The sequence below is a fragment of the Symphalangus syndactylus genome, chromosome 11 (assembly GCF_028878055.3).
Source record: "Symphalangus syndactylus isolate Jambi chromosome 11, NHGRI_mSymSyn1-v2.1_pri, whole genome shotgun sequence".
NCBI lineage: Eukaryota > Metazoa > Chordata > Mammalia > Primates > Hylobatidae > Symphalangus > Symphalangus syndactylus.
The window spans coordinates 100,494,989-100,515,024 of NC_072433.2; the positions used below are offsets into that span (position 1 = coordinate 100,494,989).

At 38.9% G+C, this 20,036-nt stretch overlaps 1 protein-coding gene across 3 annotated transcripts in view; it reads left to right on the forward strand.

The window, feature by feature from the left end:
• The first annotated feature begins 8,757 nt into the window (after positions 1 to 8,757).
• Positions 8,758 to 20,036, forward strand: part of YTHDC2 (YTH N6-methyladenosine RNA binding protein C2) — an 81,451-nt gene continuing 70,172 nt past the window's right edge. For 2 of the 3 annotated variants that reach the window (XM_055298397.2, XM_063612913.1), the window contains exon 1: positions 10,387 to 10,479. Coding sequence is in view for 1 of the 3 variants with exons in the window: in XM_055298396.2 (XP_055154371.1) it covers positions 9,011 to 9,197; positions 10,389 to 10,479 (278 nt within the window). In the remaining 2 variants the exon portion in view is untranslated. Of the gene's footprint in view, positions 9,198 to 10,386; positions 10,480 to 20,036 lie in introns of those variants that run through there. The other variant, XM_055298396.2, reaches the window with a different exon arrangement.

Below are 20,036 nucleotides of genomic sequence, written 5' to 3' on the forward strand. Positions count from 1 at the left end.
CAACCATACTTTGTGAAGGATCAAACGGGTTTCTAATGAAGGAAACGGTGAGGCCAAGAACTCCAGAGAAAAGAGCTCCTTTCCAACATCTTATGCCAAATCTTTAGGGCAGTGGTTTTCAGACTGCAGTTTGCAACCCATCAGGGGGTTGCAAAATCATTTTAGTAAGTGGTGGCCAGGCTTTTAAAAACATGAACTAGAGAAAAAAAACAACATGAACTAGAGAAATATAAAATATCTGCATATATTTAACTTAGTACAATAGTTCTTCCTTATCTGCAGTTTCGCTTTCCATGGTCAACCATGGTCCAGAAATCTTAAATGGAAAATTACAGAAATAAACAATTCATAAGTTTTAAATTGTGTACAGTTCTGATGATGAAATCTTGCACTGCCCTGCTCTGTCCTGCCTGAGAAGTGAATCCTCCCTTTCTCAGTGGTATCCCATTGTATACACTAGTCACTCATTAGTCACTTAGCCATCTAGGTTATCAGATCGACTGTTGTGGTATCACAGTGCTTGTGTTCAGGTAATCCTTATTTTATTTAATAATGGCCCCAAAGTGCAAGAGTAGGGATGCTGGCAATTTGGATACGCCAAAGTAAAGCGGTAAAGTGCTTCGTTTAAGTGAAAAGGTAAAAGTCCTCAACTTAGGGAATGAAAACAAAAATCATATGCTGAGGTTGCAAAGATCTACAGTAAAAATGAGTCTTCTAATCCTGAAATTGTGAATAGTATATTGTTATCGTTGTTTTATTTTATTACTAGTTATTGTTGTTAATCTTTTACTGTGCCTGATTTATAAATTAAACTTTATCATAGGTACGTATGTAAAGAAAAAGCAAAATGTATATGGGTTCAATACCATCCTCAGTCTTAGGCATCCACTGGGGCTCTTGGAATGTATTCCTCACAGGACTGGCAGTGTCACATATTGTTTCATAAAACCTTTTCATTTATGCGTGTATTTTTTCTGGACACAATAAAAACAGTGTATATCTGGTTGTGTATCTGTCTAACATGCACTGCTCTAGGGGAAAGATACTTATAGCAAGAACAATCACTTTTACACTCTTAGCTCAGAAGCTTTATTTTTCTTTCCTTACTTTTGATCAGGAAAGACTTGAGGCGTTACCCTTATTTCTCTCTATTTCATTCACCTTCTATTGAGTATACTTGGGCTGATTAGGAAGGAATGCATCTTATTTCTGTACCTCCCATTCTCTTTCTTATTTCCAGGGTGTTCCCCCGGTAGACCAAGAAGGCTAACCTGCTTCATTTATCTCCTCTACCAGGCAAAGCAGTCAAGAGTGAGTTAGGCTGCTGAGTTCTGGGAGGGGATTGGAGAAGGGTTTTTATCTTAGATGGTTAGAGCCAGTGAATAAATTATTGGAAATCTCATTTGGATTATCAAATCTAAGAAGTCAGGTAGACATCTGGAGTCAATGTGCAGAGGCAAACAGTGTCAGAAACAAATGTCAGAGACAAATGTGGCTTGATCTTCCAGTGTTGAGATGGGATGAGGGGAGGCACAAGGGAAGAATTTCTCAAGTGAGGAACACCTCTAAGAATACCTCATGATTTGAAAATGAGAACAGCTGAAAAGTTGTAAGTTATTTCCTTATCTACTGACATATATATTTTAAGTGTACCCAAAAGGAGACAATAGGAGTGTGGGCTACACAGGGTGTCCAGTTCTGAATTGTATAACTAACAATTGTGCATTTCAATGTATATACATTTTACTTTAAAATGATAATAATTGAGTAAGGGTGGGAAGCATGTGGAGGTACACCTGGGTCAAGGATGGCAGACTGTTGAGGCTAGATGATGGGTACATGGAGATTCACTGTCCTCTTTTTTTTTTTTTTTTTTTTTTTTTGAGATGGAGTCTTGTTTTGCTACCCAGGCTGGAATGTAGTGGCACAATCTTGGCTCCCTGCAACCTCCGCCTCCTGAGTTCAAGTGATTCTCCTGCCTCAGCCTCGTGAGTAGCTGGGATTACAGGCATGAGCCACCATGGCCAACAAATTTTTGTATTTTTAGTAGAGACAGGGTTTCACCATGTTGGCCAGGCTGGTCTTGAACTCCTGACCTCAGATGATCCACCCACCTCAGCGTCCCAAAGTGCTGGGATTACAGGCGTGAGCCACCACGTCCAGCCATTATTCTCTTTACTTGAGATTTGAAATTTTCCAAAGTGCAAACTTGAAAAAAAGTCTCAAAATAGCTTTAATGCTCTTCCTTGTTATTAATCCAACCATGGGCTGATAGTACCTTTTTTTCCCATAACCTCAGACCAACATGGAAGCAATAAATGGGCTGCACTGTTTCCACATTCTTGGCTCCTCTCAGTAGCCAAGTCCTGAATTTGCAAGAGCCATGATTTCCACACTGGGCAATCAGAAGGGATCCAAGAGATAGATACAGCGGCTTTGTATCTTAAGTATTTATTAAATTCTAGCATTTGTCCATTGACCCCATAAGTCTCTCTAATGTCAGGGACCTTCTCAAGAGTCTGTGAAGGTAAGAGACTGGTGCTTGTTTTTTCAGTTGTGTGTTGATCGTTATGGAGACAGTAAGATTGAACCTACCTAGAGGTTGCCTACATTTGTGAATTATGAATACAAAAGGTATGGTGGTAACAGTTGGCAATTCAATATGTGTGACTTATTTGAAAAGGAAGCCACAAACCAATTTTTGAGACCCAACACAGCATGAAATGTGCAAAAGTGGTTGCCTAAGGCTCATAAATCAAAGGATTGCTGGTGAAGAAGTGGCTTGCTTGACCACCTCTTTGCTAACTGGTCTAGACTGAGGGTGTGCTGCCAGAAGCTGATCTTGATATCTAATGATATGGCGCAGAACTGGAGCAACGATGTGAAATGGTGTCATAAAAAGTATTCTAGTCTTTGATCTTCATGTAACTACAGTCTTCGGCAATACACCCAGCCAAGCTACACTTTCACTTCCTCATTTGTAAAATGATCCAGTTGAATTCCAAAGCTTCCTTCTATTTCTAAAATTCTATGATTTATTTGCCATAGTTAAAATTTCACTTGCTCATTTGAAGAATTCACTTTGGAGAATAACCAATAAATCAAAACTATCCTCTGCTCATGTGCTACGTAATTCTTGACAAGGATTAGTCTCATAAACAGAGAGTAGTGGCCACTTCCATGCAGTGATTCAGGGCATAATGAGATGGAATCCCATTTGCAAACTCCTCACTAGCTGTAGCATTTCCAGAAATTACATTACAAGAGCTTTGTTTCTTTGCATTTTGGAGGTTCCTCTTTAAGACTCCTGTGTTAAAGTGGAAATGTCCCTGGAAGACGACCCAGTCCTTAGTATTGACTGGAACTTTGTGGGAACAGTCTATTAAATAGGTCTTATGGGCCAGAGGACAGGAAGGGGCTGAAGAAGAGTGTGGAGGCATCAATGTGACTCCAGTGCACCTCTTGGGGCCCCATTACCCTGTGTGATGGACCAGTCATTACAGCAAAGGGAAGATGATGTGATTAAGTTTGGGGAATAGACTGGGGAGTCGTGAGTCAGGTGGTGTCCACATGCATCTTAGCACATAACTCTGAAGTCCCTGACATCTCTGTTATGAATGTTTGTGTCCCCACCCCCCTAATTCATATATTAAAGACTTAACCTCCAATGTGAAGGTACTTGAGGATGGGAAGGTAATTAGTGTTAGTTGAGAGACTCAAGTTGAGACACTTGAGTGTGTGGGACACTTAAGACAGGATTGGTGCCCTTTTAAGAGGAGACATGAGAGAGCAAGCTGTCTGAGCGCAAGCACCAAGAAAAGGCCATGTAAGCACACAGCAAGTGGGCAGCCATCTGCAAGCCAGGAAAAGGGCTCTCTATACAAACTGAACTTTCCCAGACCTTGATCTTGGACTTTTCAGCCCTCAGAACTGCTGAAAATAAATTTCTGCTGTTTAAGCCACCCAGTCTATTGTATTTTGTCATGGCAGCCTGAGGTGACTAATATAATCTTCTTTTAATCATGTGGTCTCTTTCCTTTTCAGTGTTAGTTATGAGTCAATTTGCTAAATTAAACATGAAAGAAATGTCCCCAAAACATCTACCAAGGGAGTATTCCTGAACGGTATTCCTCCCTGACCAAATGCCAGGCTGGTTTTTCTTTGTTGCTGTTGCTGGAGTTGACTACTTTTGGATGATCCAATCAAACCAGGTAGTTGCATATCCTGAAAGAACACTTCTTTCTTAACCTATCCCAAATGCATAAGTAGGTTTACTAACTTGATACATTTTGGGGCTAGAAAGACTCTTAATGATTTTTTAAAAAATTGTCAACCTTTTCAAACATACCCCAAAGTAAAAAAGAATAGTATAAAGAAGACCGGTATAACCATCGCCCCAATTCAGTGATTACCAGGATTTTGCTTGTGAATATTTTGAAGAAAAATACCAGTAAGAAATAAAGTACTATATTTACGAAATACTAAGTGTGCCCTGGGGAAAATAAAATCCTTATTTTGTGGAATATGAATACACTGTCAAGCAACAGAAAAATGTATTCAATTCCTCTTTAGCTATCTGCATTGGTAAATTTTGCCTATGCTTTAAAAACTGAACTTTCATAAAACAGAAACATTAAATATTTAGCAATAACCTTTTTGTTTTCAGTGGGTTTTTGATGTTCTCTTCAGAGGGTCCCAGGAGACAGCTCCATGAATAGACTCTCCCTCTTCATCTCCGAGTTCTTCTTAAAAGTCTCCTGAAGGAGAAACTTAGGGGTCTTCATTCTCCCAGCTCTGCAGCATCCTCTCATAAATTCTCACCTGATTCTCTTTACTACCACAGTTAAATTCTTTAAAGTGTCATCATTTCTACACTTGATTTTTAAAATCCTACCCTTGATGCATCCTAAGAGCATGGTTTCCTTAAAATTCCATATGGACATATGCCAATGGACAAATTTATATCCCTCCTGTCTTCAAAACCATGCAATGGTTCCACTTCCCAGTAGGTAAATTTCCTCTGCTATCCGACCATAGACTAGATCCACATTCATCATTTAGTGTCACTGCCTTCTTCTTTGGTCCCTTCAACCTACCTTTCTGTGTTCTCAATGAGGGGCTTTCGAGATTGTGACATGATACTTTTATATACTACTCCTTTGCTTAGAAAGTTCTTTCCTGTGGGCTGGGTGTGGTGGCTCATGCCTGTAATCCCAGCACTTTGGGAGTCCGAGGCTGGTGGATCATGAGGTCAGGAGATCGAGACCATCCTGGCTAACACAGTGAAACCCCAGTGAAACCCCGTCTCTACTGAAAATACAAAAAAATTAGCTGGGTGTGGTGGCGGGCGCCTGTAGTCCTTGTTGCTCAGGAGGCTGAGGCAGGAGAATGGCATGAACCCAGGAGGTAGAGCTTGCAGTGAGCTGTGATGGCGCTACTGCACTCCAGCCTGGGCAACAGTGCGAGACTCTGTTTCAAAAAAAAAAAAAAAAGTTCTTCCCTGTGAGCTTTTCCAAACCTTTTCTTCCTATTTTCCTATGCAATCCTTTAAATTGTATCTCCTTTATCAAATAAGCAAGACTACCTGAAAGAGATGGTTTTCCTCCTCTTCTCAGTTATCCCCAACATGAGATAGCAATTGCTCGGTGAGTTACACAATGTATTTGCTGACCTACTGTGTTCACATTTTTGGACTGAGCTTTTAGTGTTTGGGGGATGTTCTGGATGTTTTTGAGGCACATTCTGTAAAAATAGTCATTTAAATTTTAAGCTCCAAGATCTAACAGACTATTTCTATTTAGATTTTTTATTTATGGATGTTGAATAAATTAGTGTTTGATATTTTTTGTAATGATTGGGATATCCTATCACATGAGAGTGGGTAAGAAGAGCAAGAATAAAAACTAGTTGATAGCCTCTTCCAGAGAGTCTTACTTTTATGATTTTAAAATACTAACATTGCCTCCTATTAACCTCATTGCTGCCATCTCCCTTATTAAAATGCAAATGTCCCTGGAAGGGATTACTACTGTTAATACAATACTTCATAGAAGCCGTTTATGAATATCCATGACGGTCAAGACCTAGAACCATAAGCAAAAGATAGCTTTCTAGTGTCACCTTGTGGCTAACCATATTAATATACATTTAAGCTGATTACTATGTAGACAGGTAGATACATGTACAGGGTATAGAAAAATACCAATTTTTCGATATATATATTATGATATGTATATAAAATGATAGCACTGGAAGTAGTTTTACAATTACTTAAGTACAAATTTTATTCCATAGATTTAGATATGAAAGAACTTAGTTTCTCTGTAATTAACCTCAGTTAATTCAGGGGCCACCACTCTTCCCTAGGCTTGCTTCTAAGTTCTGGGGGACTTATGGAGTATCAAGGCATTAGTAAGTGTAGGAAAGAGTTTCTGATCCTTGGTGGTCAAACAACATAAGTCACCGTTAAGTCATTCATTGCTTATTCTCAACTGTGCGATTCCTTCAGGTCTGGCATATCTCTCTGCCAATTCTGGACACCTCTTGGGCACCAGGAACCCTCTGCTGCTCTAGACCACACTGAGCGTCACCTGCCTAGGCACACCACACTACCTTCTTTCCTGGGCTGCCTCTCTGGCCTTCCCTTGGGAAAGTAGCACAGGCCATTCTGTTCCACGATATCCCACACCATTCAGGGTTTTTGTTTTGTTCTCCCCAAGAGGAGCAGGGCTCAGGATCCTTTTTGGCAACTTACTGGTATATTACTATGTGACTTCTTCCAGTTCCAGAGAACTGAAACCAACTTAAGACAATATTCCCCCAAATAACATACCCCAAATGACCTGGCTGAACAAGAGAGAAAGGGAAGGAGGGCTGGCAAAGTAGGGGTGATGAAGGGGCAAAGGGTGGGAGGAAATATCCCTAGCATCAATAATAAAATCATGTTGGTTATATTTTAAGACTATGTTACTCTACCAGGTCAATTTTATAGATGAGAAGAGAGCAGTCTCCAGACCACTGTGCTGTGGCATGCTTGTATGCCACAAGTTGTTTACAGGCATATCAAGATGTTGATGACCCCAGTCCTTAGGCAAGTGGGTACAAACTGGAACTGGTGAAGCCAGTTCTCTCAGCCCAGTCACTTCTGCCCAAGGTCAGCCTTATCATTGTACAAATATATTAGTCAGAATAAGCTAACTCTTTGTATCAGTTATCTACTGCTGTGTAACACACCCAACCTAAAACTTAGTGGCTTACAGCAATATTCATTTTATTTGCTTATGTGTTCTGTGGGTCAACAGTTTGGACTATGTTTAGCTAGGTGGTTTTGCTAATCTTGCTTTGGGTTGCTTACAGAGTTGTAGTCATCCAGCAGCTCTTCTGAGACTAGACTTTCCATTATGGCTTTTTTCACATGTCTTGCCCTTCGTGCTGGTGGATGATTGGGCCATAGTTGTCAGTGGGCTAGCCTAAGCTTCTTTGTGGAAGAAGAATTCTCAGCAGCAAAACAGGTTAAGCCTTAATGTACAAACACTTTTCAAGCCCCTGCTTATCTCATATTTGCTGATGTCCCAATGGCCAAAGCAAGTTACATAGCCAAGGAAAGAGTCCATGTGGGAAGGAAGAATACAAGGGTGTGAACACAAGAATGTGTGATTCATCAAAAGCCATACCTTTGACGAATTCAACAATTTACCATAATGTTACAAAAAAAAATCTCCCCAAATCTCAGCAGTTTACCACAACTAAGAATTATTTCTTACCCATGTCATATTCCAATGTGGGTTGGTGAGGACACTCTATCACACTCGTTCCGGGAATCGGGAACCTGCTATCTGTCGAGTGGTTCCACCGTTGTCTAAGAACTTCCAGAAGACCAGGAAAGGCAGAGAAGGGAAGATTCAAGGAAGGTGTTATAGACCAATCCTGGACGTGGTATACATCAGTTCCAGCAACATTCCAATGGCCGGAACTCAGCCATGTGGCCCCCAGCTAACTGCAGGGGAGTTGGGAAATATAATGCCTAGGAAGAAAAGGAGAAACATTTTTGATGAGTATTAGTATTCTTTGCCACAGTTCATACTTCTTGTCACCAAATATTCCGCCCCCTTCTTACCACACACAGAATACACATATACCCTCCCCAGACACCTGGAATTCTATCTAGTCACTGCATCCAGGATCTGTTGTTGATACACAGTCCTCTTTATTAGATCCAGATGTGTATCCTCATCGCCAGGTAACTCATGAACTATGTAAATATGTACTACATACGTGCCCCCACTCAGCTACCCTGTGTAGCGTGATAGAGCAAGGATGGCATACTTGCATTAAAATCTCGCATTCAGAAAAGGGAATGCAAGACACCTAACAGTCGCTCATTTTTTAGTATATGTATTTTTTATGATATTTTTCCAAATATTGCATGGGAAATATATACACTAAAAATTATTCGTTTATCTGAAATGCAAATTAATTAGGCATTCTGTATTTTTATTTGCTAAATCTGGCAACCCTCCTCCCACTAGAATATAAACTCCATGAAGGTAGGAACCTTGGCTCTCTGGTTCTCCAATGTATATCGAAGGCGTGGCATAGTGCCAGGTCCACAGTAGGAGCCCATACATGCTTACTGCAGGAATTAATGAAGGGACTAAACGAGGTAGCAAGTGAGTGAGTAAGATGAAGAGCGACCCTTGGTGGGCGGCGCGAGGACAGGACTGCACCACAGCTCCACAGATAGCCTCCTTTTAGGCGCGCAGCGGCTGAGGTCACGGGCGCCGGCCCTGGTGACGTCATTACGCCCGCGCTCCCCGCCTCGCCATGATATCAACGGCGCAGGCTTCACTTTTGCTGTTGTCGTGACTGAGGGCTTTCTGGTGACCTCGGCCCAACACAGGCCGTCTGCGGAGCGGCCCGGTAGTGGCCCCGGAGTCCCACGGTCTCTGTCATTGGCTGTTAGCCATCAGGCCTGGCCGCTCCCGTGCGGAGAGACCATCTCTTCCGGGCAATGTCCAGGCCGAGCAGCCTCTCCCCGCTGCAGCCGGCTCCTGGCGGTGGCGGAGGCGGCGGCCCCTCGCCGTGTGGCCCTGGGGGCGGCGGCCGGGCCAAGGGGCTGAAGGACATTCGCATTGATGAGGAGGTGAAGATCGCAGTCAATATCGCGCTGGAGCGCTTCCGATACGGGGACCAGAGAGGTGAGGTTACGGACAGGGACCCTGCTGGCAGTCAGGACACCCCCTCACCCCAGCGTCCCCCAAACCGCGGCCCACCGAGTGATGGGGGTGCCTCCAAAGAGGGAGGGAAGACCCGGGCCACCGTCCGGGGAGGGCCTCAGCGGCGGCACTCGGGTCTGGAACGCGGCTGTTGGCCCTGCGGTGGAATGCGAGGTGCTCTGCGGATGGGTGGGGTTATGGGCACTTTGCTCCCTAGCTGGAAGTGTTTTTCCCCCGCGTCTTTTAGCAGCCTTGGGCGGTTAAACCACTGTGTTTCAGATATTGGTTAGCCCTAATCCTTAAAAGAAATTTTTAAGGGGGTGTCACCTTAATTGTGGCACGTTTAAGCTACAGATGTAGAAGAGCAGAAAGAAATCAAACATATAAATCAATGCACCAGCAATACGTTTGAACCGTGAAGCATCACGCTTCCCACTTAAACTTGTTTGGCACATGAAGCATCTTCCACACCTCTTGAGGTTAGATAGCCACTTGTCTTGGGTCATATAATGCAGAACCAGCAACTGACCTGTGGTGACCTGTACAGTATGTTGAGGGCTCATTCGGACCTGCTGGCTTAATTAGGGGACCTTTTACTCTGGAATCTTATAGTCCAAAATGGGGAATGTTCTGGACAGAGAGATTCTGAATTCGCATTAAAAAAAGAGAAAACCTCAGCAATATATAACAAATCCCTCTGAAATAGTGAAATACGAATTCTATACAGTTTTGAAAGCAAAGACAATGGAGTTTCATCTTGAGAATTCGTAATATTTGGGCATATCTCATCATTGAAGAAAAGAAACATTTTGTTAACGAAACAAGTAGGGACCAAGCTAAATATGTTCAGTCATTATACCAACTCAAAATTCCAGCACAAGTAAGAGGAGTCGTTTTTGGTGAATATCAGAGGCCTTTATCACATTTAGGTTTAATACGTAGATGTCTTTTTATTAATATCAGAATTCTGGTAGACATTCAGTAGTTACTGAATTAATAAAATATATTTTTATTAATTTACATAAATAGAATATGAAATATAAAGTAAGTTAACCTAAAATAAAGTATAATAAATTTGATTGTGTATGTTTTTCATATTTTGTATCTGTGTGTATTACTTGAGAGAAAATTGCCTATCTACAAATTATACTACTATGTTTTTTTTCCGTGTAGAAATGGAATTTCCTTCTTCTTTGACCAGTACTGAAAGAGCCTTTATTCATCGACTCAGTCAGTCTCTTGGTTTGGTCTCTAAAAGTAAAGGGTAAGCTGGTAGCTTTTCTTCTTATTATTATTTTTTTAAAGATTATTTGCCCAAAAAAGGGAGAAATATTTCTGAGTACATTTGAGTAGTTATTACTGTTTTAACTTCACATTCTTTATTTTATCCTATGTAGATAAAAGATTCAGGTCTGTACCAAATTCAACTCTTTCCTCTTCCTTCTATCTACCTCTTCCCCCCTTTTTTGTTTTGTTTTGTTTTTCCCTAGGAAAATGCTTTTTCCTCTACCAAGCTGAGGTTCCTTGGCTGGGACCCTGCAAATTAGACTGATAAAAGACATATTAACAAGAGAAAAACATAAGCTTGTTAAGACATGCGTCATGCATACATAGGGGAGAACTCGATAGTAACTCAAACATGGGGCTTATGTGGCATTTTAATAAAGAACAATGAATTTATTTAAAAAATGACAAGACAAAGGAAAAGGACTTTGAACTTGTAGGTGCAGTAAATTGTGGGAAGGTATATATGGGGAAGCTAATGGAAGATATGTGTTCTTTTAGCAAGGTTGGTTATGTAGGTTCGCCTGGTGCTGTCTCTATTAAGAGTCTAGAGTGGTTTTTCTTGTTAAGAATAGTCCTGCCCTTTCTGGTAAAGCAGTGGAAGGCAGAGTTTTTCTTATGTCTGCTTCTTCTCGATTGCCTCTTCTCGATTGCCTTCAGCTCAAAATAATCCTTATGGCAGAGTGACATTTTTGGGTGGCATACTGTGAACTCTTTCAAAGGTAAATTTTAAGATGTAAGAAAAAAATAGTTTAAAAGTTGAAGTTAATTGCTTGAGAAAAATATTTTTATTTTTTGATAAAAATGAAATCTCATTTGAAAAATGGATGTACAAAAGATAATAAGTACAATTATTTATGGAACTTATTTCTTTTACTGTTACAGCACTATAATAGTAAGCTTTAGAGTGTATGTTCATTATTTTCTTTCCTACCAAGTCAATGATCTGATGATTAGAAATGATTTTAAGAAGTGGTACGGAGGAAATTGTTTTGTTTTGTTGGGAGGATCACAGAGCTATAGTTGGGGAAAAGTCATTTGAGCCATCCAAATTGAAAAACTCTAAAATTCTTTGGCGCTATTTCATTTTGTTAATAAGGATGGTGGGATCAATATAAAGGAAGCTTTCTCACTGTTGGTGCTATTGACATTTTGGACTGGATAATTCTTTATTCTGTTTTGTGTACTGTACGGTGTTTAACAGCATCCATAGACATTACTACTACATACCACTAACACTCCTAACCCCAGTTGTGACAACCAGAGATGCTTCTAGAGGTTGCCAAATGTCCTCTGGAGAGTAAAATTGCTCAGGTTGAGAACTACTGACATAGAGGGAAAAAAAGGATTAAATTTCAGCTTACCTGTTTTTAGGTTAGGAAGAGGGAAAACAAAACTTTATTAAGTAAATATATTAATAAATATTAAGATGGTCCCAAAGTGAAAGCAGCTGATGTAGGAATGTCTTGCATATGACTGCCTACTACAGTGATAAATTACTGAGACAGGGGATTTAGTTTAGGTAAATGTGCATTTTGAACATCACTAAGGCCAGTACTGGAACAGTGGTTAGATTCTGGAATGTGCCCATATTATAGTCCACTAGGTAGGTAAAAATACTGCACCTGAAAATAAAAATATAGTTCAGCACCACAGTACTTTATCCAGAAACACTTGGGCCAAATATATTTGAGATTCAGAATTTTTAGATTTTAGAAAGGTATTTGGGTATATTTGCAATATGTTGTGTAATCTACCTAATAAAATATGGCCGTCACAGTTATATTTTTGCTGGAAATTCTGTGAATATTCACACTGAGACTATTAATAACCTCATGCCAGTTTAATCACGTGATCACATTTGATGTCAAATAAGGTTACTGCAAACTTAAAAAGTTTCCAGTTTTTAGCACTGTTTCGATTTACTAGTTTCAGGTAAGAGGTTTTGGGTCTGTGCTCGGAAACACATGTTATGAATGTACAGTTCTGTGGCTACGTCATTTCTATGGTTACATGGATCTTGCATTCTAAACAGCTAATGTAGAAAAGCAGTCCATTAGAGTAGACTTCCTGTCCTTCTCTTCAGTAGCATAGTCATCTAGGAGCTGATCTGGAATGAATAAATATCTTGGGAAGGAGAAATCAAGAAGGAAGTTATGGAGACAAAAATGGGGAATGCGGAAACATTGAAGAGCCAGAGAAAGAAGAAAAAGGAAAGAGATGCTAAGGGAAGCAAGGCAATCCTGCCTGTTTATCCAGTCCCTAATACCTATAACCTTAATGCTTTCAAACCTTATGAAATACCCTAGCTCCTTCTCTCTCCTTTTCATCTTTGAGTAAACTTTGTACTGTATTTTCTTAGTGGTCCTTGTGATTTTCAAATGCCTTTTCTTCTTTTGACAAAAAGAGATAAATCACTTTGAATCTACTTCTCAAATCCTTTCTTTTCATTTGTATGAGAATTTGTACCTGACTTACATTTCATGAAATTTTCTGTTCACCCTTTGACTTTTTTTTTTTTTTTTTTTTTTTTTTTGAGATGGAGCCTTGCTGTGTCACCCAGGCTGGAGTGCAGTGGCACAATCTCAGCTCACTGCAAGCTCCACCTCCTGGGTTCACGCCATTCTCCTGCCTCAGCCTCCCAAGTAGCTGGGACTACAGGTGCCCACCACCACGCCTGGCTAATTTTTTGTATTTTCAGTAGAGACGGGGTTTCACTGTGTTAGCCAGGATGGTCTGGATCTCCTGACCTCGTGATCCGCCCGCCTTGGCCTCCCAAAGTGCTGGGATTACAGGCGTGAGCCACTGCTCCTGGCATTTTTTTTTTTTTTTTTTTTTTTTTTTTTTGGAGACAAGGTCTTGCTCTGTCACCCAGGCTATAGTGCAGTGGCGTGATCATGGCTCACTTCTCACTGTAGCCTCCACCTCCCAGGCCCAATCAATCCTCTCACCTCAGCCTCTTGAGTAGCTGGTACTACAGGCATGTGCTACCATACGCAACTAATTTTTCTATTTTTTGTATAGGACAGCATCTCACTATGTTGCTTAGGATGGTCTTGAACTACTGGGCTCAAGCAATCCTCCTTCCTTGGCCTCCCAAAGTACTAAGATTACAGACATGAGCCACTGGGCCCAGCCGATTTTTAAAAAAATAATCTATTTTTTTAAACTTTATTGACTCAGTAAGTTAGTTTTCCTGTGTGTGTGTGTGTGTGTGTGTGTGTCTGTATGTGTCTGATATTATAGTTTCTTAGTACATATTTGAGATGCCATCTGGTGTAAAGGGCAGAAAGTCTGGATTCTATTTCCAGTTTCTCATTGACTCTTTCTCTTATTTGGGCTTTTTATATAAGTTTTAAAAAAATAGATTCCAGACTTTTTATGTGATAGTTTTCATTTTTTTTCTGGTCAGTTTTTTCTTTTTGATATTCTTTCTTTCAAAATTATGTCATTTGTGATGGATTTTGTTTTTCATCTTCTAAATAATAATTGAATTTTACCTGCTTTGATTATTTTTATTTTTATTTTTTAGAGACAGAGTCTTCCTCTGTTGCCCAGGCTGGGGTACAGTGGCACAATCATAGCTCATATGGCCTCAAACGCCTAGGCTCAGGCTATCCTCCCAAGTAGATAGGACCACAGGCATGCACCACCATGCCTGGCCAATTAAAAATTTTTTTTTTTTAGAAATGAGGTCTTGCTGTGTTGCCCAGCCTGGTCTCAAACTCCTGGGCTCAAGTGATCCTCCTGCCTAGGCCTCCCAAAGTATTGGGATTATAGGCCTGAGCTAGTGTGCCTTGGCCCTGTTTTGATTATTTTTTGTAATTGCTCATCTTTTAGCAAAAACATTCTTGGAGTAAAAGCCCTATTTTGTGATTTTTAATATATCCTGAAGTTTTCTTTGAAATTCTAGTCAGGTTTCACATACCAAAAATTTCACATCATTATTTGCTTTTTTTCCTCAACTTTAAAGGTTGTGTTTAAAGTCACACTGAGGTCACTGTGTTTTAGTCCTAAACACTTACTTTTCTAAGTCTTTGGCTTGTTTATAATGAAAACAAAATCCCATCTTGATTTTAGTCCAAGTTAGACAAAATGAATTTTACAAAATGAACTTTGTTAAAAATCTGTAGAATGGGAAAATATGAAGTATATGAAAGTAGATTTTCCAAGTACACTGCTAAGGTCACTGCCTAATAGGTACCATATAGAGTAGCAAAGTACTCTATTCACCCTGACGAGAAGGCTCCAACCTACAAGGACACTCCCCTTTTCAGATTTAGATTACTGCCCATCTTGCCTCCTGTCTTGGAAAGCTGCATACTGCATTCTTCCTCTCTCCTCCCGGCTAAAATAAGAAAAATGGTTGTCAGGTAGTGAATTTTTGGATATCCACTAAAAAGAAACCCTGCTGTGTCCAATAATAACAGGCGTTAACTCTTTTATTTTAGTGGCTAAAATTATCTTACAGTTCTGGAGGTCAGAAGTCCAACAACACAGGTCCCATGGACTTAAAATCAAGATATTGGCAGGGCTGCATTCCTTGAGGAGGCAGGAGCAAACATTTATTAAGTGTTGTTGTGTACTTGTGCTAGGTGCTTTAAATGGATTATCATTTAATCCTAACAATGGTTTTTTAAAAAATTGATATAAATTTAATCAAGATTAGAAATTTACTCACACAAATGCCATTCAGAGGTAATTTAAATCAAAGAGTCAATAAACATAATTTCTTTTTAATTTTATTTTACTTTAAGTTCTGGGATACATGTGCTGAATGTGCAGGTTTGCTACATAGGTATACATGTGCCCTGGTGGTTTGCTGCACCTAGCAACCCATCAGCTAGGTTTTAAGCCCTGCATGCATTAGGTATTAGTCCTAATGCTCTCCCTTTCCTTTCCCCCTAATCCCCGACAGGCCCCGGTGTGTGATGTTCCCCCCCATGTCCATGTGCTCTCATTTTTCAGCTCCCACTTATGAGTGAGAACACGTAGTGTTTGGTTTTCTGTTTCTGTGTTAGTTTGCTGAGGATGATGGTTTCCAGCTTCATCAATGTCACTGCAAAGGACGTGAACTTATTCTTTTTTTATGGCTGCAAAATAAACATAGTTTTATTTTTACTTCAGTTTTTCTTGGACAATCAAAGAGAGGGACACCTCCTATTTTTTATGAAACTAGTATAACTTTGCTACCTAACTCATAAAGAAAATACTAGAAATGAAAATTATGTGTTTATCTTACTTATGATCATAGATGTAATATGCTAAATAAAATAAAAAATTAGGTCACGTTTAAACTGGGTTTTCCCAAGAATAAAAGGATTATTGAAAATAAAATAATCTCTTAGTTTTTTTTTTTTTTTCTAAATGAGAAGGAGTCAGCATTCTCATATTTGGATGAGGGCCTTTGGTTTGGCGCTGATTCATCTCTGGCCTGGTATTTACCACAAGGGAAAGGATAGACCTTGACCTGAAGGTGGATGACTCCCATGGCCTTAGTGCACTTTCTGTTCACAGAAGTGAGCAACAAGGACCACTCATTCCTTCTTATACATTAAATGCAGCAGGATGTATGACAGCGCATGCCTCCATTTGTGTACTAGTGTGGTTATAGTTTATTTTTCAACTTTTAAGTTCAGAGGTACACGTGCAGGCTTGTTACATAGGTAAGCATGTGTCAAGGGGGTGTGTTGTACAGGTTATTTCATCACCTAGGATTAATCCTAGTACCCATTATTTTTCTTAATCCTCTGCCTCCTCCCATCCTTTACCCTCTGATAGACCCCAGTGCCTGTTGTTCCCCTCTATGTGTCCATGTGTTTTCATCATTTACCTCCTACTTACAAATGAGAACATGCAGTATTTGGATTTCTGTTCTTGGGTTAGTTTGCTAAGGATAATGGCCTTCAGCTCCATCTGTGTTCCTGCAAAGGACATGGTCTCATTCTTTTGTATGGCTGCATAGTATTCCATGGTGTATATGTACCACATTTTATTTATCTGGTCTACCACGGATCTTAACAAGTTTTATAAGGCAGAGTCTATTTTGACACCTGGCACCTATATAACAGATGAGGCAATTAAAGCCTAGAGATGTTAAGTAATTTTCCTGAGATCACACAGCTAGCAAGTGGCAGAGCCAGGATTTGAACACAGTTAATACTTAACTAATTATTTTTTGATGTTCACATCAAGTTCATAGCAGTGTAGTAGGTGCTCTGAGGAGTTAGAACAGAAATATTGGATAGATCTCATCTTCAATTTAGCTTATAGTTCATTAAGACCAGAAAAATAGGCTGGGTGCAGTGGCTCATGCCGGTAATCCCAGAACTTTGGGAAGCTGAGGTGGGTGGATCACCCGAGGTCAGGAGTTCGAGACCAGCCTGACTAATATGGTGAAACCCCGTCTCTACTAAAAATACAAAAATTAGCCAGGCATGGTGGCGGGTGGCTGTAGTCCCAGCTATTGGGGAGGCTGAGACTGGAGAATTGCTTGAACCCAGGAGGTGGAGGTTGCAGTGAGCCAAGATCTTGCCACTGCACTCCAGCCTGGGTAGCAAAGCAAGACTCTGTCTCAAAAAAAAAAAAAAAAAAGAAAAAAAACCCAGAAAAATAAATTTACTGTAGGCATAGTGACCATGCCTTGAAAGCAAAAAGCAAGACTGTCTCAAAAAAAAAAAAAAAAAGAAAAAAAACCCCAGAAAAATAAATTTACTGTAGGCATAGTGACCATGCCTTGAAAGCAACTGTGCTCAGTTTGGCGACAACATGAAGTGTACTGGTTGGTTTATTAGTTTTTAGGTAATCATAAAAGAGTACAAATTAGTATGATGCAAACTTTACTACATTTCCAATTCTGTATTACAGTATTGGGGAGAAAATGGTTTGGAGCTAGATCTTTGCATCTGTCTGCCTAATGGAAATATAAATTAAGGGAATATGAAATTAAGTACTTACTAGGCATCAAATGAACGCCTGTTTTTGTTGTTGTTGTTGTGTTGTTGTTGTTTGTTTTTAAGAGACTCCTGGTGTCTGTGAGCTTTTTAAGTAGTCATTTCAGATTTGGGCTCTTCAGCTGATCTTTTAAACTGTTCTTAGATTTACAAGTAGGGAATATTGAGGCATATGTTTATATTTGATTTAAATGTTTACTAACATCCTTTGTAAATTAATTGATTAGTATTAACATTGTGTCAAATTTGATTACTTGTAGCATCATTTTTCTTTCAAAGGAAGAAGCCATTGAAATGCCAAAATGCATCAGTTACCTTTATTTTTCGCAAGTTAGATGTTATGATGCTCTCGTGTAATTTTATTACATTTGCTTTTATATTTCAAAATTGCATATGGGGTTTACATTTTATTTAAAAAACTCTTGTGAATTTCACTTAGCTAGCATCTTTTCCACATGTGCAGCTAGTTTTTAGTCAGTTTTGCTTTGTATAAAAGATTCCGGTGTTTATCATCAAACCATAGTTTCAATTATCTTGGAATGAAAGCATAATGAGGAGATCTCAGTTTGTTAGTTTACATAGTATGACAAATTTCTACTGTATTTAATGTTTCCATCCTCACAACGATGAGGTGAATATTTTACCAAAAATTTCATTAATCGTTTTATGATATATCAGTGTCACTGTGGTGCTGACTGTGGTAGGAATAATCAGTAAAAGCACAAGTAGAATCCTTTACTAAAACGTAAAAACGATCAAGTTGATATTATCTTTCCATTCTACCGTATGTGTTCAAACTGAATTCAGTGAATTTTAAATGGTAATGGCTAAGTAGTCCCACTACTTATTATGAGTTTTTAATACCTAAATGCTATATTAGGTAACCTATGTTAGGAAGGTTTCAATCTAACTTATTATTTCAGTTGTGAGCTTGTTGAGAAAGGGTATATTTTACTCCATTTTGTATTCCTGGCTTCTACCACAGTGCCTGGCATAAAGTCAGTGTTTAGTTAATATATGATAAATGATTGAATGAATGAATAAAATAAAATTAAAGGTGAAATATAGCAAAACCTTTCTGAGATGATTTTTAAGAAAATTAAAGCATCTTTGAGTTCTTAAAAATAGGAAGTTTTTAAAATTAACCATTACACAGTGTCAGAGAAGTAAAATGATTTGTTGTTGATCATATAACTGGTTGAAAGTTTATTACTAGCTGAATACTAGCCTCCTACCATTTGCTCTGGTGCTCATTTCAGCTCACTTCCTGCCTTTTGTAGTTAAAATTTTATGAAATGAACATCACAGAATGGGGATGAGTTATTGAGTCTATATAGGACTGTCGTTTAGTTTCAGAAAGGTCCATGGGAAAAGAACCTATTACAGAGAACATTTCTGGAATTCAGTAATTTGAATTTATCATGGAAATAACTAAAACTTCTAGATCAGGTTAAATTTTATTTCATCTTTATAGCATCATTTTAAGTACCACCAAGTACTTGTTAAGGAGTAAATAACAACATAGAAAGCTTATAATTCATTAAAATATTCAATAAGGGTTTCCAGAAATTAAAAACCTTGATAAATTGGAAGCCTCACTTAGAAAACTTATATGCTAAAACTGTATAGGTTAATCCCCAGTTTGATATCAGTCTTATGGTGAAGATACTGTTGACAAAATTTACATCTAATAAAAATTAGAAAAAAGTATAAAATTTGCTTTGTAAATTATAAAATTTGCTTTATAAGTTATAAATTTTTCATTGTATTTATGGCTCTGTTGATTATTTCTATAATAGTGACATTAACAAATGGCAAAACATTTTATGAAATATTTTGGGTAACTTTTAAAAGTTAAGAAATAGTATTGTTTCTGACTATAATAATAGTTTTCATTTATTTAGAGTCTACTGTAACAGATACTGCACTTTGCATGTATTATCTTAATCATATGAATAATCCTTTGAGGTATATATTACTATTGTGTTGGGCCCAGAGCCATTAAGTAGTTTACCTGTAGTGCCACAACTAGTAAGTGGTAGAGGTGGGATTCAAGCTCAGGTCTGTGTGCCTTTGGAGCCTGAGCTCTTTATCAGTATTACACTGCTACATTATAGGCATGTATTATGAAATCAGTCAAAACACTTTTGGGAACTTCCTGGTATATAACACTATAGCTACTACTCTTAGAGCTACAGAAGTCATAAAAGATATGCTCAGTCCTGGACCAGTTGAGGAAACAATATACCTACAGTAAATAACTTGAACAGTTACAAATCATCATTACCTTATAATTGAAGAGTAGAACCAGAAGCTTTGAAAAATATTTTATTAAAAATGCATCTGAAATTATTTATCAATAATGCTGATTTATGCTTTTTTGGTCCAACCACTAAACTTGGCTCTCTTAACAGGTTTTCATGGGAGTGTCTCATTACCAACATACTGTGGAAACATTCACTGGGACATATTAGTCTGAACTATGGACCATAAATTTTTCATTATCATTTTTAGGTTCTATTGTTCAGACTGATTTTCCCCCTCTGTATGCTTCCCATCATGTATTATATTAACTGGTGATGTT